The sequence below is a fragment of the Nanorana parkeri genome, unplaced genomic scaffold (assembly GCF_000935625.1).
Source record: "Nanorana parkeri isolate BGI_ZX_2015 unplaced genomic scaffold, ASM93562v1 scaffold760, whole genome shotgun sequence".
In the NCBI taxonomy this organism is placed as follows: domain Eukaryota; kingdom Metazoa; phylum Chordata; class Amphibia; order Anura; family Dicroglossidae; genus Nanorana; species Nanorana parkeri.
In genome coordinates this window covers 130,821-155,103 of record NW_017307028.1, presented here as the reverse complement: position 1 = coordinate 155,103, position 24,283 = coordinate 130,821, and the positions used below count along the sequence as shown (strand labels likewise).

Here is a 24,283-nt window from a genome sequence, read left to right as displayed (position 1 = left end):
TGGGCAAGCAGGGCTAAACGTATAGCGGGGAAGCTGCCACATGTTTTGTACAAGTGATCCCGGCGATGTCGCCGAGATCACTTGTATGCAGGCTGCATACAGTGGGGTGCATTGAGGAACCCTGCCTTGGTGCAGCAGAGAGAGTAAATCCAGCCTTGCCTAGATTGTTCACTTCTCCTGCCTTCTCCAAACTCTTCACACTTTAGTGAATAACCCTGTAAATGTATTGCAGAATCACTTTGTGTTCCATAATTATACAACATAGTAATTTACTATACCCTTTTCCAAAGACACCAGCTCAAACAGTTGATTTTGTAACTCCTTCTCATCAAAATATTCCACTTTGGCTTGGAATGAGGTGCCATATTGCAAATGAAAAACACTGTTGGTTGTGGCATTGTAATCCCCAGAGATTTCTTTTCTGCAAATTCAAGAAGATTGAGTAAATTAATTGTATACATTTAGATGAATACTGAAATATAAAAAAATACTTGGAATATATAAGAGATTGGGAGAGAGAAAGAGAAATATGTGTATTTGTGAATGCATAAGTCATAATATAAAAAAGTCCACCATGAATCAAAATATTTGTGTAAAATAATCTTACATAGAATCTGCCATTCTCTGGCGTCTGGCTGCATACTAGCTGTCTGGCATCAATGTGACTTGCAGTAAAGACAAATAGGCTTACCTTAACTGCTCTATAAAGTGGAACTACAACCTCCTATCCCTTACAGCCAAGGAGGGTGCCATCTTGCCAGTTGCTTACATCTTGTCATAGTCACAACGTTAGCTTAAAGCTGCCACTGCTGAGCTGATATTTCATTCTGAAAATGCCCGTTGTGTCCATGTAGCTGATGTGTCCATTAAGCGGCTTCAATACTAGTATCTACTGTAAGTCACTGAGTTGGAACAAGTCAGCTGATCAGGAGTTCTGACTTCACATTGACTTTCTAGTCTGCATGAATGTTATAGGTCAGCGCCCCAGAAAGAATCAAAGCCAGAGACAGACAGGGAAATATTATTTTTAAAAAGAGCACAGCAATGGCAGCCCCCTGTATTTCTCTAATTACAGGTTTATTTTTAGTATTTTGATTTCTACTAAGCTCCTGGAGAGTTTCCATTTGATTTGAAATGTGGGTAATTGTTCCTGTACACATGCATTTAACTACCTGCATTTTCGTCACTTTACATACTTACTGTGGAAGCAGGTATGGTTCTATGTCTATCCGCTTATGATGAGTGTAATATCCACTCAGAGATTTGAATGAGCTTTCAATTCTTCCTAGTTCCTAAACATACATTAAGGAGGGATAGTTAGTGTCATAAAGTATGTAAATAGAATAGTATTTCACAATGTGCTAAATATTTTACTTCTCTGTTATTTGCCATTTCTTGAGTTTATGCATTTATTAATTTGCATTCAATAATGCAAGATTTTATTGAGAATATATGGTATACAGAATATTGGCCTTATGGTTTACAGCTTGCAATTGGAACCCAAAATGGCATTATTCTCTTCGCACGTGCATCCATTTCACAGGCTGTACCCACAGACATGCAGGCTGCAAGTGGTGGATACTTGCAGTCATTTACAGTCATTATTTAGGACACATTGGCCATGCCTGTGTGCTGGCAGCAGTCACAGGCAGTGCCTAAACCATATGATCTTAAATTACCTAGGGTCCAGGGCGGATGCAGACAACCTTCAAACAAAGGATCCTATGGTCTTTTGGGTGCCTGGACCACTGGCCAGAGCTTGCCAAGTATACATTTTAACTGTTGGCATGCCCTGAGACCAGCATGCTGTCAGATAAGGCATTCAGTGAAGCAGGCTGTTTTGTGACAGAGAGAGTTGACTGGCTTGCTTTTACAAAAATGAACCAATGCTGGATCAGCAATGAATACAAAATCCCTGCAGCTGATGCTAATGTATAATTATCTCCTTGGAATTTGGCCTAACATTGTTACACCTTACACCAGGGGTGCCCATAAGGTCGATAGCGCTCTACCAGTGATCGCGTATCGATCACTGATAGATTGAGATGTCCTCTCCTCCCGCTGGTGGGGCTCATCTGCATACAGATGGGGAGAGCAGCGTTGATCCGAGAAGAAGTGAAGGAACCGGCGACGGGGAAGGGTGGAGGACACAGCCGCTGTCACAGAACTAATGCAGAGCGGTGAGGAGAGAGAGAGAGAGAGACGATCGGTCTGGATCTGACAGCCGGCACCTCTCTCTCCCCTCACCGCTCGGCCTTAGTTCTTTGACAGCGGCTCTGCCCCCGCGGCTGAAGTGCTTCGTGTCGGATCCCCCACTGCCTCAGCCTGGGAGAGCAGAGGGGATCCATGGGAGAAGCTAAGCCCCCGTCTACGTGGCCGAGCGGCGGAGGATTGGTACATATCAGTGATAGGACAAACACTGGAGTGATCAACTGATCACTCCAGTGTTTGTAAATAACTGGGGACATATAGTACTATGCGCCCCCAGTTATAAATGAACAGGATGTGATTTACATCACTTCCTGTTCATTCATGAGTTTCTCAATGGGGAGAAGCACTCACTACAGAGGCTCCTCCCCATTCAGAAACTGCTTGATAGTAAAATATTTTCTTAATGAAAGCCTCTGTGCTTTCCATTCATTTAGAACAGAGGCTGCAGAAAAAGGTATTGAGGACTTTGTGTCCTCAATTTCGTTTTCTATTTTAAAAGGGAAATATCAGGGGGCTGTTTAGACCCCTAATATTTCCCCGAAGCCCCCCCCAACAATAAAAATAAAAAAAAATAAAATAAGAAATAATTAAAATAAAATAAAAAATGTAAAAAAAATCCTGGAGGCAGGGCTCTGGGTGACATCACACGCCTGTTGGGAGGCGGGTCATGGAACGCAGGCACTAATATGCCTGGGTTCTGGGTGCAGGCAATCACACTGTGGGTGAGGGGCCGGCCTGCGGTTCCATTGACTTCAATGCACCGCCACACCCCCTCCTGCCCCTGAATGCAGGTGTCTTTTCGTTGGTAGATCTCATTGAGCTTGTCATTTGAAAAGTAGATCTCCAGACGAAAAATTGTGGGCGCCCCTGCCTTACACCATTAATATCTCCTGCCACCACTGCTGACCTGACACCATTACTAGCTCCTTCCACTGCTGCTGGCCTGCCAACATTACCAGTTCCTTCCACTGCTACTGGTCTGCCACCATTACCATCTCCTGCCACCACTACCAACTCCTTCCACTGCTGCTCACCTGCCAACAATATCAGCTCTTTCCACTGCTGCTGGCCTGACACCATCAGCATCTCCTGCCACCACTGCTGACCTGACACCATTACTAGCTCCTTCCACTGCTGCTGACCTGCCAACATTATCAGTTCTTTCCACTGCTGCTGGTCTGCCACCATTACCATCTCCAGCCACCACTACCAACTCCTTACACTGCTGCTGACCTGCCAACATTACCAGCTCTTTCCACTGCTGCTGGTCTGATACCATTACTATCTCCTAACATTACTGCCTCAGCTGCAATTTTTTTTTCTGCAGGGTCAAACCTACATTGTGTCTCAAATTTTCTGGTGTATTCTAGTGCTCAAGCACTGTAAAGGTGCCACAGATAATTATTTCACAGCTAGTCCATGGCTACAACATTTAAAGTGCTTGTTGCAGGGTAAATCATACGCTAAATTGGTTTTATCCGGCAGTGAACAGCCCAAATTGAGCATTAGAAGCAGAAGCCACAACATATCTAAAATCTATAGAAAAGTTAACTCTTCCACAAACCTACCCCGCCCCCCCCAAAAAAAAACAGCTAAAGCCCTCATACCGATTGGCCAGTGGCAGACCAGTTCCATAGTATGCCTTGTGATCTTCTTTTCTTCTTTTTCTGCAGTACCACACTGTATTGTTAATATGCAAAGGAGTGTGACCTAAGTCCACAACTTTTTTTGCATCCAATTTTGCACACGTGTCAACAGACCTAGGGACCTGGGGCAAATGGATTGGGTCTACAGGGAGGGCCAGATTAACAATCAGAGAAAAACATATAAGACATCCTTTCTGCATGTGGCCCATGGTTGCCACCCACCAGGGCTTCAATCTGGACATCCTGGTTTTAGAAACCAACATCCAGTCTAAAGGTTTGCTCCCTGCTGTTTACTTTTATGGAAAATGTGAGATGGGTGAAGTAAATGTGGGGTGTGCAATGAGACGGTTGAGAGGGTGTGCACTGAGAGGAGTTTAAATTGAACAGCCTGGGTTACGAAACCGTTGTCCAGTTCACAACTTTGTTCCCCCACTGGCAATTTTTACAGTACTGGAGAGAGAGGGGGTGTACAGTGAGGAAAATAATTATTTGATCCCCTGTAGATCTTGTAAATTTGCCCACTTACAAAGAAATGAAAGGCCTATCATTTTTTATCATAGGTGTATTTTAAATGATAGAGACAGAATATCAACCAAAAATCCAGAAAAAAACACATGAATCAAATGTTATAAATTCAGTTGCAGCTCAGTGAGTAAAATAAGCATTTGATCCCCTACCAATCAATAATAATTCTGGCTCCCACAGACAGGCTATGTGGTACACAGAGTAGTCCTGTCAATTTAAGAAGGTGCTCCTAACGACAACCCGTTATGTATATAAAAGACACCTGTCCACAGAATCTCTTTCTTACATTCAAACCTCACCAACATGGGCAAGAGCTGTCAAAGGATGTTAGGGACAAGATTGTAGACCTGCACAAGGCTGGAATAGGCTACAAGACTTTCAGCAAGAAGCTTGGTGAGAAGGAAACAACTGTTCGAGCGATTATTTGCAAATGGAAGGAATACAAAATAACCATCAATCTCCCTCGGTCTGGAGCTCCATGCAAGGTTTCACCTCATGGGGTAAGGATGATCATAAGAAAAGTGAGGGATCAGCCCAGAACTACATGGGAGGGGCTTGTGAATTATCTCAAAGCAGTTGGGACCACAGTCACCAAACAATAACACAATATACCGCCATGGATTGAGATCCTGCAGCGCCCGCAAGGTCCCTCCTCCTCAAGAAGGCACATGTACAGGCCTGTCTGAAGTTTGCCAATGGACATATAAATGATTCAGAGAAGGATTGGGAGAAAGTGCTGTGGTCAGATGAGACCAAAATTGAGCTCTTTGGCATTAACTCGCCTCGCCGTGTTTGGAGGAAGAAAAATGCTGACTATGACCCTAAGAACACCATCCCTACAGTCAAGCACAAACGTGGAAACATTATGCTTTGGGGCTGTTCCTCTGCTAAAGGTACAGGCTGACTTTGCCACATTGAGTGGCCATTGGCCATGTATTGTAAAATCTTGGATGAGAACCTCCTTCCCTCAGCCAGAACACTGAAGATGGGTCGTGGATGGGTCTTTCAACATGACAATGACCCAAAACATACCACAAAGGCAACAAAGCAGTGGCTCGAGAAGAAGCACATTAAGGTCATGGAGTGGCCTAGCCAGTCTCCAGACCTTAATCCTATAGAAAATGTATGCAGGGAGCTGAAATTTCGAGTTGCCAAGCGACAGCCAAGAAACCTTAATGATTTAGAGAAGATCTGTAAAGAAGAGAGGACCAAAATCCCTCCTGAGATGTGTGCAAACCTGGTAACCAACTACAAGAAACGTCTTACCTCTGTGCTTGCCACAAGGGTTTCTCCATCAAGTACGAAGTTATGTTTTGCTTGGGGATCAAATACTTATTTTACTCACTGAACTGCAATTCAATTTATAGCATTTGTATCATGTGTTTTTTTCTGGATTTTTGGTTGATATTCTGTTTCTATCATTTAAAATACACCTATGATAAAAAATTACAGGCCTTTCATTTCTTTGTAAGTGGGCAAACTTACAAAATCTTCAGGGGATCAAAACCATTACTTTCCATACTGTATTTGGGGAGTGCAGTAGGGTAGCAACATTTTCTATATATATATATAAAATAATTCTTGTTGTGGATGTGGCCTAAAAGGGAGGCCTGGACCACCCACATATAAATCAAAATAAGACAACATAAGAAAACTACAGATTAGTTATAACTGATTTTAAGCCTTGAAATATAATTACCAAACCCTACCCCCAAATACAGTTTGCATCTTGCTATGCTTTATATGTATATCAGCTATATACAGCAGTTCTGCTCTGGACCTCACTTTTGAGACGTGTGGAAAATGACATGCCTGATGACATGATGGCTGATTAGTGATATTTGAACTTAATGTTCTAATGAAGATTTCACCAAAGGTGTAACAGCTACCTTACACAAATAGCTAGTATTGAAACATTTGACTTCCTTGTACGCTGCATCAAGCTGCTTTTTCTAATTTCAATGACAGTTCTGATGCAAACAAAAGCCCATCAACACAGACATTTAGAAGGACCTTTTGCTGCCTCCCACCTCAGGTGGCTGATGATTTTTTACATACACATTACAGAGATGAGACATAAAACACTTCCAAACCATAATTTTCTGAAAGAGTAGCCCCTATGCCCCCTGATTTTGTATGTCTTATAATTTTGTGTAAATGTTTATCAAAGTAATACTTTTGACTAAAATACCCTAGAATCATTATTGATGCATAGCAAAACAAAATATGTTAAAAAAACCCTACTAAATATAAACAATAAAAAGTATTGAGGCAATAAATAACAATTACTTTTAAATATAATATTAATCTATCAAATACATTTTGGTTCATAACTCCCTAGGCGAAGGGATCTTTATATATCAATCCAATCTGAGAGTAAAAAATGTGTAAAGTGGCTATTGTCAATTTTTGATTTTGAAGGTGACACGTTTACATTGTTCATAGGTAGAACAATAAAAAGTAATAACTATTGATTGAGAGACCTCAGGTGTGGTCAATCTTTGGTTTGCAACTGTGGTGCCTTCTATATAGGGAAGACCATTAGAATAGTTTTAGATCACCCATGGCGCAAGGCTTTGTCTTTCAGTGGGAATACAGTGGGAAATAGGACAGTTTACACTTATGTACTACATAGCTATCTATCTATCTATCTATCTATCTATCTATCTATCTATCTATCTATCTAGATAGATAGAAATATATCTATATATATTTTTTTAGTAAAGGTTATCTTCATTATCTTAATTTAGTCATTTTTAACTGTGCAGCGGTGTTTATATATTTAGATACTTAAAAGAGAACTATGGGGTAACCTTTTTATCCCATAGTTCTCTTTAGGGTCACAGGAGGACATATACTAACATCCTACCGTGACCCAAAGATATTGCCCGCTATATACTGAGAGCGCCACAGCTGGGACAGATCCCAACAATACTGTCAAGATCCACCCAGCTGGCTGATTGACAGCAGGCTCTGCCTATCTAGAGGCAGAGCCAGCTGTGCCGGCCCCCTCCCCCATCAGTTCTTCCAGTCAGTGCTGGAGGATAGGAGAGGGGAGGGAATCTCTGTTTGGAGCGGTGACTGACAGTCCCGCTCTCTGCAGGGAGATGATCGGGAAGTCAGCGAGCGACGATATGTGTTTGCTCACTTCGCAATCTATAGAAACTGTCTACAGACAGTTTCAATGTCACACGTCGGCTCTAACTATGAGGATGTGTAAATCACTCACCTCATAGTTCTCCTTTAAGGGTGCTATTTATTTACCTTTATATTTTGGTTTTGTTTGGGGTTCAGTGGATATCCGCAGGGGGAAGTTGATGTGTGTTCTGAATGTTTTAATATTTTTGTCATCTGTCCTATTTTGGGATACTCATTGATACATATTTGGTATATTGAAACTAATATTTATATATGGTATCCAGGTGTTGCCTCTATCCCTAATGGGTGTCAACAGGCATTGTTTTTATGTTTGTATATGTTTGTTTTTAATTTTTTGGTAATAAAGTGGCTTTTCTGTGGGAATACATGGTCCGTGTGCTATATTGTGGCAATTATAATATTATTCAATGTTTAGTGTAACTTTATTCTCATGTGTTAGCTTTCTGCATTGAGACTGTTAAGCATGTCGCTGGGACTTTAACCACCTGCTGTCCGGCCGCTGTAATTAAATGGCCGGACAGCGGCTTCTTGAATGCGGGTGGCCGTCTTTAAACGTCATAGCCCGCCCAGCTCGTGCCCACCGCTAGGCGGCGCGCACGAACGGGAAATCGGCTTTCAATGTAAACAGCCAGCGATGGGTTCAGGCGTCTGTAGAGACGCCCGAACACTTGTAATTGCATGCGGGTGTGCGCCCCCTCCGCCGCTGCTGGCGATCCCGAGCTCCGCTGTTCCCGGTGTGAGCCCGGGACCAGCACAGCAGCTCTGTGGCCGGAGATCAAACTAGGATCAGTACACGAACTCCATTTGATCTCCTCCTCGGAATGCAGGAAGTGTAGTGTATTACATCACTTCCGCATTCCTCTGTCACTCTCCGGTACAGAAACCGGAGAGAAGCTGGTGAAGCAGGTCTCTGCTTCATCAGCTTCTCTGGGGGTCCCTAGGTCTTAAAGACCCATGATGTCTCAATAAAGAGGACCTGTCACTGCAAATTGGCTATCACATTTGGCTATCACATTTTGTGGGGAAAAAAAAGTTTACAAAAAATTAAAGTTACAAAAAAAATAGAAAATTTAAAGTCACATATCAAGGCAATAAAAATAATAAAAAATAAAGTTCCCTGCCCCCACATGCACACACAAACATTCGTTGAGTCCGCCTACATGCGAAAATGACGATTACATCTATTGCACCGCACATGTTACATATCGCCGCGAACGTCAGAGTGAGAGCAATAATTATAGGGCCATTAAAGACTGATAACACTAAACTGATGAGCGGTAAAAGCTTTTAAAGCTTCGGCTATGGTCAATTTTGGGTAAGGTAGTTTTTTTGCGATTTAGCGGGTGCGTGCAATTTTAAAACTTGACATGTTTGGTTTCTTTTTACCTGACGTGACCCCGTATTTTTTTTCAAAATGTTCGGAACTTTTTTCATTATATAGTAAAAAAAAAAAACGTAGTGGTGATTAAATACCACCAAAAAAAAACTGTTTGGTTTCTTTTTACCTGACGTGACCCCGTATTTTTTTTCAAAATGTTCGGTACTTTTTTCATTATATAGTAAAAAAAAAAATGTAGTGGTGATTAAGTACCACCAAAAAAAAAACCTTTATCTGTCCCCAAAAAAATGGTATAAAATTCATTTCACTACAGCTTTGCATGACGGAATAAATGTCAGTCAAAGTACCACAGCGCTGAATACTGAAAAATGGCCTGGACAGGAAGGGGGTATAAACACCCCAGACCGCAAGTGGTTAAACATTCTTTCTCTCCTCCTTTTTTAATTTCCATCCCTCAACTCACCTTCTAGATCACTTCTGCATAGGTGGGGCACAGAAGCTAGCAGCAGTCACAGAAATGACTCCTTACTCAGCCTCCATGTAATTTTCCAAAAAGGGCACACATCCTGCTCCATGCCTCAGCACACAGGGTGGTCAGGGAAGGAGAATCTGGAAAATGACTGTAGTTATTGGAAGGCCAGTGACATTTATGGGACCTGCAAATGAACATGGAAGTTTGTAGGTGGAAGGGTGGTAGGTGTTTTGACTGACATTAGGCTGTGTGATCCTGAAGGTAGCAGTGGGCAACATCATTTTCAAATGGCTTTTGTAGCTAGGTACTTCATTTGAAAGTCATGGCACACTAAGCCATGGTCTGTGCAGCCTAGTGAGAAATCCAGCCCTGGTGACTGACAGTAAAAGCCTTTCCAACATTACAGCTAATAGTGATTAGTAACATTCAACTGGAAGATGGTTCTCAGCTTGTCTAAGTGTAAGGTCTTGTATGCAAACACCCAGGTCTGAGTATATAGTGATGATGCATTTCAGCTTTAGCAGCCACCTTTCCCATAATAGCAGTACTTGGACGCCCCCAGGACTTGTACTATTTACTCGCGCCATGAATATCGCTACAGACCCGTAAAGTAAATGCTGTATAGGGCAGTAGAAAGTGAGATAGAAGAAGAATCCATAAAACGTAACAAGAGGTCAGGACCGACAGCAGACAAAGGAGTATCCAGTAAACATAGCAACATGTCAGGGCAGGTAGCAGACAAGCGAGAATCCAGTAAACATAGCAAAAGGTTAGGGCAGGTAGCAGACAAAGGGGTATCCAGAAAACGTATCCGAGGGTCAAGACAGGTATCAGACAAGCAAGAATTCAGACACACATGTACAGACTCGATCAGCAGGAAAAGCTATTATAAGCACTGAAGAACAGGCTGAAGATACTACAATAGGGTGCCACCAGCGACAAAGCCAATTCAAGAGTTGGAGGTGTGTGAACAGATTAATTAGGCCACAGCTGGCTAAACTAGTGCTGCAGCCAGCAAGACACACAGAGACAGCATTAATTAGCCCACACCTGACAAGAAGACTGGGATAAGCAACCACCAGAAGAAGCTGGGAGGTTGTGACAGTCATAGGGTCACTAGACATGCTCCTAAAGGTGGCCATACACTTTAAAACCCTCGCAAGACTTTTGTCTTGCGAGGGTTGTAAAGTAATTTAAAAAACATACGATCTGCCCATCTTGGACGGCAGATCGTACTTGCGATCATCGCAAGCCGCCCCCCTGAGAGGGGGGCTTCCGATGACTGCAAACGGGCAGTGTGCGCGTGCGCACACCGGCCCGTTCGGCAGTTGTCGAACAAGCAGGCCACCAACTCGCCGAGAATCGTACGATTCCCGGTGGGTTTTCCAGCCTGCTTGTTCGACGGAAGGTCACACGCCTTCCGTACACTTTGTAATTATCGTACGATCGCGGGATTTCCCGTACGATAATCGTGCAGTGTATGGGCACCTTAAGACCAAGTAGCTTATTTAGTTCTGAAGAAACTGCTTGGATGATCTGCAAAGCATTAAAGGCAGTATTAATTCCAGGATCCTTCCAAGCAGGTACTTGATAAGCATGGTCCTTCCTGTGGCAGTCCTCAATGCTGCATGCAAAGGTGCTTATGTAATGATATGTGAGCACTGTTCTCTGCAGCATTTTCCTTTGAACTCAGGCTACACATCAGTGGACAGCACTGAACATACGATGAGTTTTGCAGCAAAAGCTGCAATATTTGGGAGCTTATTTTACATTTAAACCTGAACTGCAAAAAGTACTTTCTTTATTGTGAATGGTTCAGAATGTTATGTGCAATCCTTTACCAAACACATCCACAGGGTGCCTGCAAATGTTAAAAATGTTATATTTATTATGCCGGACACAGCATGAGCTAGTAAGCTTTCACATTTATAGTGTGTATATTATGTATTATGTATGTACCAGGGTCCTGCTGTACTAATTACCAGGTATCCCCATCAGTGTGGATGCTCGAAGTGACTGCAGATGGCGCCGCTCATATCAGAACTTGTGAGGGACATCACCAGCACACAGAAGTAAAGTGAAGCAAACGTCTATTTAATGACGCATACTGTCATAACAAATCGCAACGTTTCGGGGCCACACAGGGTCCCCTTCATCAGACTTCAAATAATATAATGTATTACCTCATGGTCGGTGAAAAGAAGCTGATGACAAATGGGTTCCAACAAGTTTTTAAAATCTTGCTCATCATCAATAACTGCATCAAGAAAATCTTTAATCTGAAAAAGAAAGTAATCACCATCAATATGGCTACATCCTTGAAAATTAAATACAAAATATACATATACCGTATACATACTGTATTACTAGGACTTGTTTTAGTTATATTTACTGAAATTGGACATTAAAAATATATTGTTTGAAAATGTAGCGAGATTAGGCCACACTGTCTTCTGCCACTATGCACTACCTCTGTCATTCAATTGTTAAATGCCATGGTCTCTGCTGTGCACATGTTCTGGCATTTGATTTGAATGACAAAAGGCAGGGCTTAATAAATTGTCCTATATCCTTTTGTTATGACTTGTCTTTTAATCTTTTTTTAATCACAGTACTGGTACATTTTCACAATGCAAAAATTAAATCTCTGATTTTTTTTAATGTAGTTTAAACACAGTTGAAAACGATTTGTGATACTTTTTTGTTTGCACTAGTAGTTGTTAGTAAGGTGACAACCACTGATGTAAAGTCTAGTATAAAATAATCAGTATGCAAAGTGAAGGCTATGCCTTAGTACTTACTACTTCTGGTAGATCTTCAAACTGTCCGTCTTTTACCATTTTGACAGTTGGATTTCCTATCATTTCCTATACAAAACAAAAAACATAAATGTCTATCTAGCATTTTGCATATGAAAGGAAATGTGATAAGGCAGCTAAATGAATAAGTTGTAGCCTGTCACTCTGGCTAGGTTACCTAATGGATGTTCAGTTACTTGTCTACACAGACACAGGGTTCAGTAACTAAGGGCTGAGTTTGATCATCACAAATATAGTTTGCCATTCTATGGGCAGAGTGTGTACATGGACTAACTTTGGCAAACTGGGGGCAGGCATAGAAGGAATAACAGTTTTTGCTGCTGCTTTGGGAAAGCACCATCAACTATTACGTTGGCCCCTACAACACAGACAATACTTTGATTATTGACTTTTTTTTTTAAAGAAACTTAAAGAAATAGAAAAGGAAATATTCTTACATTAAATATCAGCAAGCTAGTTCCTTTTTTGACATACAATATTTGTGTGCCTGGAATTTGTTCTTCTTATATCCATTCTATGGGGTTAATTTATAAAGGCAAAGGGAATTTGCAAATGGCTTAGTGAATACGGTAAAGCTCTGCTAACTTACATCATCCAATCATGTGCAAGCAAAAACACAGTTTTTTTTTTTTCCTTGCTCATGATTGGGTAATCTTTGCCAAGTGAATTTTCACCACATTCAATGAGCTAAGCGAAAACTCATTTGCAAAGTACAAATTCCCTTGCAATGTGAACTGCCTAATTGCCTTTAGTAAATTGTCTTCTATGCCTCAAGCTATGTTGACACATTTAACTCAAATCTTTACTCTTCCTCTTCTGGAACATTTGCCATTTGTGATTAGCCTCATAGCAAAATATTCCTTGATCATTCCTTTAGCTAAAGCTACTGTTGTGCACTACATTTTACTATAGGTTCTATGAGTATATAGTGTGTACCATCTAATTCTATGACTTACAACACTATGATATGACAGGGGTGGACAAATGAATATGGAATTCAGTCTGTCCAATCCAGGAGCCAGCATTATTTTTTTTAGGAGCCAGCTCCATTGACAACTAAAGAAAGCCTCAAAAACTAGGAGCCAGTTGTATTCATTTTAAGGAGCATTGTCAACCGAGCTCTTAAGATTTGTCCTGTGAAAAAACCTGTTTCTCTAATCTTATTACTCTGATGCTGCTTGCCACCTGGGTTACCTAGGTATCCATAGCATAGGATTATAGACAGTACCCAGGGAAAACACACAAAAACCCACAAAACAAATAGAAGTGACCCTTTTTTTGTTTTAAAATTACACATCAAAATTCAATTATATATTTAAGAATTCAATTCAAATCAATTATATTCAAATCAATTCATATATTTAACAACTGTACATTTAAAAAAGGTCGCATCCTCTTGGATCAGATCAATTTATTACAATTTTGCAAATCCAAATGTCTAGTCCCATTTCTGACAAATTCACAGTATCATTCCTTTAAAGGTTCGGCAAAGTCCCCTTCTATATCTAAGTGACAAAAAGAAACCCCCAGGTAACTTATTTTTCCTTTGTTTTATTTGTACTAATATTTTTATAAAGGATTCATGGATAGTTACTGAAGCTGAGCCAATGTAAAGGGGAAGCGATTCATTTAGGATATATTGACATTTTGACTTTTCACAATGAAGGGGATCTCCACTGTTTTTAGTTAGTTTCCCCTTAGCTTCTCCAAGGATCACCACTTTACCAAACAGATGCCGCCGTCCTCTGCTGTTTCCGGACTGTTCGCAAATAATTGATTGTAATTATCTGAAGATGATCGCACCTGGATGCAGACCGCGGCGTGGTCCGCAGGTAATCGCAACCTGTGCGACAGCAGATCGCAAACCGCCTGTGCAACAGCAGATCGCATGAGACTACCATAGGAATGTGTCAGGCTCTGTGTTCCAGTCCCATTCGCATGTCTGAATGGGGCCTAAGGGTCTTTTATTAAAAACAATTAGCAAAAAGCAAACGTCACTGGAGGGTGGATTATCAAATAGATCAGCAAACTTCATGAATTACTTGTTCAACCACATACAGGCAGTCCCCGAGTTACAAACATCCGACTTACATACGACCCCTACTTACAAACAGTGGCTATTACTGTTCAGGCTGCAGCCAAAATGTAAAGCGCAGCATTTCAGTAGATGCTACCACGCTCGTGCCTATGAGGAGTGCCCACCTTTTTTGTCTGGTTCATAGTACCGTACATACATTACAGGAAGTTGGCTCTTGTTAGACGTGCAGACGAGGGGTGCCTGCCTCTTCTTCAGGGTCACTGTGAGGTTTTTACTGTTGTCTGTATCTTCATTAGAAAGATTTAATCTTACTTCCTGTCCTTGAGACAACAGGAAGTGAGAAGAAATCTACCCCTAGGAAGGGAAATTCATTTCTGTAAGAGTTATCATGGGAAAAAGGTGTTTCCACTGAAGCTTTATCACCAATCCTTGTTTCCACGACAACCCAAAATATTTAAAATCTAATTGTCACTGGGACAGAAAGTGAGGTGAAATCTTCTGAACAAGATCACACAGAGCAAAACAAATGTTACAGGGGGTTAACCCTTCCCTATGCTATCCAATACTATAAAAAATGTTTGGGCTGGAGTTACTTAAAAAATGTACCTGTTCCAACTTACATACAAATTCAACTTAAGAACAAACCTTCAGTCCCTATCTTGTTCGTAACCTGGGGACTGCCTGGTACTTTAAAGTACAAACAAGATCTACTTGGCTTGGAGTCAGAAGTTTTATCAATCTTTCCACTGGTCCCCCCAGACTTTCATCTCCCTTCTCTACATGCTCTGCTACGTGGCTTCATTGGTTTCAGTTATGTCGTATTTGTAAACAGCTAAACGCCGCGGGACTCATACATAGGTAAGGAACCCACTATCAGTAAGCAGCTGATAAGTCCAGAAACGAAGTACAAGTTTACGGATAATCCAAGAGGGTAGTCGAAGCCCAGTCCGGGTCGAAGCAGGCAGCGAAGTATCAAAGGCGAAAGACAGTCCAAGGTTCAGCAATCGGGAAGTATAACGAAGGGGCAACAGGCAACAAGAGGATCAACAGGGAGGCTAGGTGTCACACCATAAGGTGGAATAACTCAGCAATTAGCCAGAGCTCAGGCCAGGTTTTTATAGCCAGGGGAGGTAAGACCACCCCCCCGTTCACCGAGGCAACCAGGAGGCTTCCCTCCCCGGGGGCCAATATCAGGCGTGAGAGATGGAAGGTGTGTACTGGGAACCGCCCCCAGCAAGGCACACACCTAATGCCTAATGGCGCAGGAGCGCTATGCGTGCGCTTCCGGGGAGGCGCGAGCAGCCTGCGTACTGCACATGCGCACCCGCCGTGCGACTCACGCATGCGCACCCGCAGCCCGGGCACCAGGAGTTCTACCAAGCTGAGGGGGAACCCGTACCCTGCGCGGTGCCCGGGGTCCCCGAGCAGAGGTAACACCCCCGGCTTCCTGACAGAGCCCCCCACCAAGGAGCGGCCCCCGGACGCGACCCTGGGAAGGCCTCTCAGGATGAGCCCGATGGAACGCCCGCACCTTGGCGTCCGCATGGACATTCCCCGAGGGCTCCCAGGAATGCTCCTCGGGACCGTACCCCTTCCAGTAGACGAGATACTCAAGTACCCCACGCCGGCGGCGGGAGTCCAAGATCTCCTGGACTTCGTACTCGTCATCGTTATTCACCTGCATGGGAGGTGGTGGAGCAGGCACCCGGCCCAGGAACGAGTTGGCACGGTGTGGTTTCAGCAAGGACACGTGAAATACCGGGTGGATCCCCAGGGATGCAGGCAACCGAAGCTTGGCGGCAACTTCATTGACCATACCCACGATCTCGAAGGGACCGAGGTAACGGGGTCCCAGTTTACTGGAGGGAAAGGACAGCCTGGAGTGCTGTGTGGAAAGCCACACCTTGTCCCCGTCCATGTATCTGGGGGACTCCGTGCGTATGCGGTCCGCCTGCGTCTTATGCCGCTGCTGAGCGGCCTCGAGTTGTTGTGTTAGGGTCCACCTCAGTTCTCGGAGGTGACAGAGCCATTGGCCCACTTCGGGCACCGGGATGTCAAGGGGGAGATCCGGGAGGGTCGAGGGATGGTAGCCGTAGTTGGCATAGAATGGAGAGAGCCCGGTGGAGGAATGTAGCTGCCCATTGGACTGAGGGTGGTAGGCAGAGGACAGACTGCAAGTGATACGAGTCCAAAAGCGGGAGGTGAATTGTGGGCCCCGGTCTGAGACGATGGAATCAGGGAGCCCGTGCAACCGGAACACATGTTGGAGGAACATGTTCGAGGGCCGTCGGGAGACCAGAGGTCGGAATGAAGTGGGACATCTTAGTGCATCTGTCCACTACCACCATGATGGTGGTACAGGTTTGCGAAGGTGGTAAGTCCACGATGAAGTCTATTGCTATGTTGCGCCATAGAAGGGTTGGCACTGGCAGAGGCTGTAACAACCCAATGGGTTTTGAGGTGGGTCGTTTGTGGAGGGCACAGACGGAACAAGACTCTATGAAGGAGCTTACGTCGACTGCCAAAGAGGGCCACCAAAACTGACGTAGGATGCATTCCATGGTGTTACGCCTACCTCGGTGGCCCGCTGTGGGGTGGTCATGGTGATGCTGCAGTACGGGCAGTCGCTGAGGGACTGGGACATAGATCCACTGTTGGTGATACCGTAGCCCCTGCTTAACCGGCAGGTGGGCTGTTTCCTCTGGGGCTGGCGTGCTGGCCCGTCTGATCCTCTCGATCAAGGAGTGTTGGGTGGCCAGAAAGTATGCGGCTGGCAGGATGGGTTCCGGGGGTGCAGGATCGACCTCGGAGGAGTACATACGGGACAAGGCGTCAGCCTTGCCGTTCTTGGATCCCGGTCGACAGGTTATCTGGAGGCGGAAACGGGAGAAAAAGAGAGCCCACCTGGTTTGTCGGGGACGCAGTCGCTTGGCACTGCGGAGGTACTCGAGGTTGCGGTGGTCGGTGTACACCACCACAGGGTTTTCGGCTCCTTCCAGCAAATGTCTCCATTCCTCCAGGGCGTCTTTGATGGCGAGCAGCTCCCTCTCACCAACATTGTAGTTGCGTTCGGCCCCGGTGAGTTTGCAGGAATAAAAGGCAACGGGATGTAGAAGCCGCTTCTCCCCTTGGACCTGGGAGAGAACGGCCCGATGGCCCCCTCGGAGGCGTCCGTCTCCAGAAAAAACGGGCGAGAGACATCCGGTTGTGGCAGTATAGGTGCCTGTGTGAACAGCCTCTTGAGGTGCTGGAACGCCCGGTGGACCGCCGGATTCCATTCGAACAGATGTCTCCTAGTCAGCGCAGTGATGGGAGCGCAGATTGCTGAAAAGTTGCGAATAAATTGACGGTAGAAGTTGGCGAAGCCAATCAACTGCTGCACCATCTGCAGATTGCGGGGAACAGGCCAATTCTGGACGGCCTGGATCTTCCTGGGGTCCATCTCCACTCGGCCTGGGGATAGCCCAGGAATTCGATGGACGAGACTTCGAAGGTGCTCTTTTCAAGCTTGCCATAGAGATTGTGGGTCCGCAGACGCTGGAGCACTGATCTGACATGCCGTTCGTGTTGTGGCAGCATTCCGGAAAAGACGAGGATATCGTTCAGATATACCACAACATGGGTATCCAACAGGTCATGGAAGACATCGTTGACGAAGCACTAGAAAGTGGCGGGGGCATTACAGAGCCCGAAGGGCATGACAAGGTACTCGTAGTGCCCAAACCGCGAGCGGAATGCTGTTTTCCACTTATCCCCTTCCTTGACACGGATGAGATTGTAGGCCCCCCGGAGGTCGATTTTGGTGAAAAAACGGGCATCCTTGACCCTGTCCAGTAAGTCGGGAATGAGAGGAAGCAGGTACCCGGCCCGGCAATCCCGGTAATCGACACAGGGCCAGAGACTCCCATCTTTTTTCCCCACGAAGAAGATGCCGGCCCCGACTGGAGAGGTCGAGGGACGGATGAACCCCTTAGCTAGGCTCTCCTCTATGCAGTCCTTCAGGGCCCTGGTCTCGGGTTCGGAAAGATTATATAGGCGCCCGTACGGCAGTGGGGCTCCAGGGAGCAGATCAATAGGACAATCATAAGGCGTCTGCTCCCTTCTTCTCAAACACGTCGACATAGTCCCGATATTTGTCAGGTAGTCCGTGTTCAACTGTGCCCAGAACCGTAGGAGGGCTTGGAGCCGGAGACATGCGAACCAGAAGACCGGAGGGGGACGTGAAGGTGATGGAGCCAGAGGTCCAGCTTGATTGTTGGGTTGTGTCTTCTAAGCCAGGGGATGCCCAGAATGACTGGAAACAAGGGGGAAGGCACGATGTCCCACACAATCCTCTCGATATGGTGGTTACCAATGCGGAGGAGCAAGGGATGGGATTCCATGGCGATGGGTCCCGTCTTTAGGGTGCTGCCATCCACCAGATGCAGCTGGGACGGGTTCTTCTTGGGGCGCAACGGGATCCCTAGTTGGGAGGCCAGATCCTTGTCCATAAAACAGCTGCTTGCGCCCGAATCAATGATGGCAGAGAGGTCAATACCGTTCTTGTCCAGCTGCAGAGAAACAGGGATGGTGAGATGAGACAAGTTATTATACATAGGTAGGTCAATGCATACCGTGGGTGTTTCCGGCCTACTTGTAGGAGGTTTGATGGGACAGTCCTTTAAGAAATGGCCCGGTTTGGCACAGTACAGGCACAAATGCAGTGTCCGTCTCCTGGTTCTCTCGACCATGGACAGGGGCCCCCGAACCGCACCGATCTGCATCGGCTCCTCCTGGTTGCCGCCTGCTACCGCAGGAACGGATACTGGAACCGGAATCGGAAAGGGCTCCGGCCGGTGCACCGGTGGAGGCGGGGTCTGTTGTCGCTCCAGTCGTCTCTCCCGGAAGCGGCGATCCAGGTGGGTCACTGAATCCATCATGCCCCCCAAGGAGCCGGACACCCCGATGCGGGCAAGCTCATCCTTGAGCTGTTCGGACAAGCCGAATGCGGAACTGGTCAATCATAAAGTCTCTGCATAGCTGCGGCAAATGACTCCCATGATGACAGCACTGGGTCATCGGCCTGTAGAAGTTGGTGTGCCCAGGTCTGGGGAGGCCCTGAGAGCAAGGAGATCGCTGTGCGTACCTTGACGAAGTCTGTGGCATATGTGCGAAGTTTCAGGGAAAACAACAGCTCGCAGGAAATAATGAAGGAGCCGTACTTCCTAAGGTCGCCAGTAAATCGTTCATGGAGGCTGACTCACGGCTCGCTGGAGACCACCTCCAGGGTGCACGTCGGCATAGTGGGAGGCGAGGGTGGTAGTGCGGTGCTCTGTGCAATGCGTTACTCCTGTGTGGCCACCCTTTGGAGCAGGTGCTCATGACTGGCCTGCATCTCCTGGAAGGCTTACGTCATGAGGGTTAGTTGCTGGGTCAGGGCCGTCACGGCATCCACCGCTTCTGCGGGTTCCATGGTATAAGGCTGAGTTATTATGTCAGACGTACCAGGGAGCTAGTAGCGAGGTAAGGAACCCACTGGCAGTAAGCAGCTGATGAGTCCAGATTTTGAAAAGCTGTGCACCCTCTCGGACCCACCTCGACAAAAGCTGTCATTTTTGTATCAGATGCTACAGTCTAGAGAGGGGCATCTCGGCCTCAGTGTTTACTCACCATTGGTACCATGTTCTTGGTAAAGAACTACCCTGGGAGGATTGGGGATGTCAGACGTACCAGGGAGCTAGTAGCGAGGTAAGGAACCCACTATCAGTAAGCAGCTGATAAGTCCAGAAACGAAGTACAAGTTTAGGGATAATCCAAGAGGGTAGTCGAAGTCCAGTCCGGGTCGAGGCAGACAGCGAAGTATCAAAGGCGAAAGACAGTCCAAGGTTCAGCAATCGGGAAGTATAACGGAGGGGCAACAGGCAACAAGAGGATCAACAGGGAGGCTAGGTGTCACACCATAAGGTGGAATAACTCATTGCGGAACTGGTCAATCATAAAGTCTCTGCATAGCTGCGGCAAATGACTCCCATGATGACAGCACTGGGTCATCGGCCTGTAGAAGTTGGTGTGCCCAGGTCTGGGGAGGCCCTGAGAGCAAGGAGATCGCTGTGCGTACCTTGACGAAGTCTGTGGCATATGTGCGAAGTTTCAGGGAAAACAACAGCTCGCAGGAAATAATGAAGGAGCCGTACTTCCTAAGGTCGCCAGTAAATCGTTCATGGAGGCTGACTCACGGCTCGCTGGAGACCACCTCCAGGGTGCACGTCGGCATAGTGGGAGGCGAGGGTGGTAGTGCGGTGCTCTGTGCAATGCGTTACTCCTGTGTGGCCACCCTTTGGAGCAGGTGCTCATGACTGGCCTGCATCTCCTGGAAGGCTTACGTCATGAGGGTTAGTTGCTGGGTCAGGGCCGTCACGGCATCCACCGCTTCTGCGGGTTCCATGGTATAAGGCTGAGTTATTATGTCAGACGTACCAGGGAGCTAGTAGCGAGGTAAGGAACCCACTGGCAGTAAGCAGCTGATGAGTCCAGATTTTGAAAAGCTGTGCACCCTCTCGGACCCACCTCGACAAAAGCTGTCATTTTTGTATCAGATGCTACAGTCTAGAGAGGGGCATCTCGGCCTCAGTGTTTACTCACCATTGGTACCATGTTCTTGGTAAAGAACTACCCTGGGAGGATTGGGGATGTCAGACGTACCAGGGAGCTAGTAGCGAGGTAAGGAACCCACTATCAGTAAGCAGCTGATAAGTCCAGAAACGAAGTACAAGTTTAGGGATAATCCAAGAGGGTAGTCGAAGTCCAGTCCGGGTCGAGGCAGACAGCGAAGTATCAAAGGCGAAAGACAGTCCAAGGTTCAGCAATCGGGAAGTATAACGAAGGGGCAACAGGCAACAAGAGGATCAACAGGGAGGCTAGGTGTCACACCATAAGGTGGAATAACTCAGCAATAAGCCAGAGCTCAGGCCAGGTTTGTATAGCCAGGGGAGGTAAGACCACCCCCCGGTCAGCGAGGCAACCAGGAGGCTTCCCTCCCCGGGAACCAATGGCAGGCGAGAGAGATGGAAGGTGTGTACTGGGAACCTCCCCCAGCAAGGCTCACACCTGATGCCTAATGGCACAGGACCGCTACGCGCGCGCTTCCGGGGCTGCGCGCGCAGCCCGCATACTGCGCATGCGCACCCGCCGCGTAACTCGCGCATGCGCACCAGCAGCCCGGCCACCAGGAGTTCTACCAAGCTGAGGGGGAACCCGTACCCTGCGCCGTGCCCGTGGTCCCCGAGCAGAGGTAACACCCCCGGCTTCCTGACAGGGGAAAGCATTCCATTTTAAACACTAATATCCTCAATCTCTAGTTATGCCCAAGAAAAAAACTACAAGCTTCTCATCAGATGGTACAAGGATCCTGTATTGCTCCATCATATTTTATCGACTGTTTCTGACATATTTACACATAGTTAGAGATATAATGCTGACTTAGGTTTGCATTTACATATATGGTGAGGTTTTCTTAAAATACTTCCCCCATTCTGGGACATGGTTTGTGAAATGTATAATGACCTCTATGGGACACATCTCTCTCCTACTCCGAAAGTGTCCCTTCTTTCCATTTTTCCAGTGTCAATTTCTTCATAGAAATCACAACTATTATGACACTTGCTGGCCGCTGCTCATGAACTTATGCCAATGTTCTGGAAATCACCTGCTACCCCTCCTCTTTCCATTTAATGATATTACCTTGCTTTGTTAACCACTTCAGGACCACCATATGTATTGGTTGTACCAAGATCACGGGCGCTGCAGCCGCTAACTTGATATAACTTTTTTCAGCACTTGAAGCTTGTCAACGTTTAAGTGATCTCAGTGGCTGTACACTTACAAAGTTACATAGTATTTTAGGTTGAATAAAGTGTTATGGAGTAAAAAGTGTATTGCTGATGTTGCCATCACCATTGAACATCTTGTACATCAAAATCATATCCCCCTCTTAATCTCCTCACTTCCAGCATGAACATGTTTAAATTGAGTAACCTTGTCTCACATCTTTGGTGCTCTATCCCCTTAATTAGTTTAGTTGCCCTTCTCTGGACTCTCATCCAGCTTAAGGACATCAGTTGCCTGACCACTTGTGTTAGCCTGCAATTATGAGGCCCTCCCCCCCCGTACCCCTCCGTCGTGGTTTCCAGGCCTTACCGCTCCTCTGGGCCCAGGACAATGGCAAACAGTGTAAATATAGGGAGCAGGGGCAGACTGAGGAACATCCATTCCTCAACCTGTGTGATTACTAAAGCAGGAAGCGCTGTGGTCTTAGTGCTTCCTGCTTCAGTGCTGTCACAAACCCGGCTGAAGTGCTGGGTAAACAGACAATCAAGCACAATCCTCTGTATTGGAGGGTAGGGGAGACATAATGGGTCTAAAGGTTTTGACCTTTTTGGTAACTTTTTATTTTTTTATGTTTTTGCATTTATCTACTGGTTGCTAGTCTGGTACAGTGGTCTTTGTTGAAGAACTAAATCTGTCTAGTTTCTAACGATATATCACTTTAGAAACCATGGCCCCCCTGATAAGAGACCTGAGAAGACCTGGTAACTGTGAAAAGGGAAGTTTTACAAGACCTGTATACTGTGAAACAAAGAAAATTATTTGTTTTATCTTAGCTGATACAAAATTAAGACTGTATGTCAAATTCTATTTTATCTTGTAAAAACTTTCCAATTCAACTCACTTTCCAGTTCAGCTATGTTGTCCTAGATTGTTCCCTTCTCCTGCCTTCTCCAAACTCTTCACCCTTTTGTGAATAGACCTGCTAGTGATAACACCCTGAACTAAAATACTATCTTTAGAGAGAGGACACATATCCCAGAACATTTGTTGCACAGTAAGTGGGATGGGGAACTTACAGAACTTCCTTGTTTCTGGAGGGAACTTCTTGTCAGTAACATCCTCAGTGAGTGATGGGTGTCCTCCCTTTCTTTGAAATTCCATTCTTGGAATATAAAAGATTCAGGGCTCAATTCCAAAGGAGCTAAATACCTCATGAAATTCTGAGGTAAAATATATGTATTCTGTACAATTCACTAAAATCTATGAATTGTTTACCAAATTAGATATTTTTTCAAAACATGAGGTGTTTATCTCAAAATGTAGGCTTTATTTTTTCTCTTTTTTTTTTTTTTTTATATGGTCGTTTCCAGGGAACAAAAGGCATGTTTGCAGTCATTTGCATCCATAACATTAAAAACCAGCCAAGGCACAAAAAACGCTTTTTATTTGGTCCCATTTTTGCTTTTGGAATGGCATTCTTCTCTGTATCGTCCTTTGGAAGAACTTATATTCCAGCCGAGACACAAACAACGCTTTTTATTTGGTCCCATTTTTGCTTTTGGAATGGCATTCTTCTCTGTATCGTCCTTTGGAAGAATTTATATTCCAGCAATATGTTCTCAAATACTTCCATTGACTCAAAATGGAGGTTAAGAACACATTCACACTGCCACCGGCTGACAGACCGCAAACACTGATTGACTGCCCCAGCCTGGTGATAATTACCTCATAGCTTTTTTTTAGTGAATTGACTTTTAGGGCTTGTTCACACGACGTCCGGATTCTGTCCGGACCAGATCCGTGCGCCCAATGTATCCCTAAGTGTTTTATGGGCTACAGTTCTCACGAGCGACAGAAAAAATACTGCATGTCACATTTTGTCCGGTCCGGAAACACACGAAAACACGCCGAAAACGCACTGCACTGCAGCTAACATACTGACAGCCCCACTCCAACCAAAATATATATATATTTTTTTTTAACTGGAACACATCAAAAACGCACTGCATGCATAGCACCGCGTCTCCAGATCTGGACCAGAAAATCGTGTGAACAAGCCCTAACCCTTTCACTGGCACCAATGTATGTCATGTCGCTGGCAGCTGGCCCCTTTAAGCAGACTTCCAAAGGCTATAGTTGCCAGGACTCTGTTTACATGTGGACTACCGCCAAATCGCTTCCAGGGGCCGGTGTAAGGCGCCCGACACCCCTGCCTTGCTTTCTGGGCTCTGTTGCTACTCCTGGGGACCTGGGACCAGCATCACAGGT

The 24,283-nt window shown here is 45.5% G+C and overlaps 1 protein-coding gene across 1 annotated transcript in view; it reads right to left on the bottom strand.

Annotated features, from left to right (window-relative positions):
* Window positions 1-24,283, bottom strand: part of LOC108793578 — a 47,179-nt gene that overhangs the window by 10,880 nt on the left and 12,016 nt on the right. The window contains exons 4-7 of the mRNA XM_018564563.1: window positions 12,154-12,219; window positions 11,536-11,631; window positions 1,201-1,292; window positions 279-421 (exon numbers count right to left, since the gene is read on the bottom strand). Of these exons, the coding sequence (XP_018420065.1) occupies window positions 279-421; window positions 1,201-1,292; window positions 11,536-11,631; window positions 12,154-12,219 (397 nt within the window). The remainder of the gene's footprint in view (window positions 1-278; window positions 422-1,200; window positions 1,293-11,535; window positions 11,632-12,153; window positions 12,220-24,283) is intronic.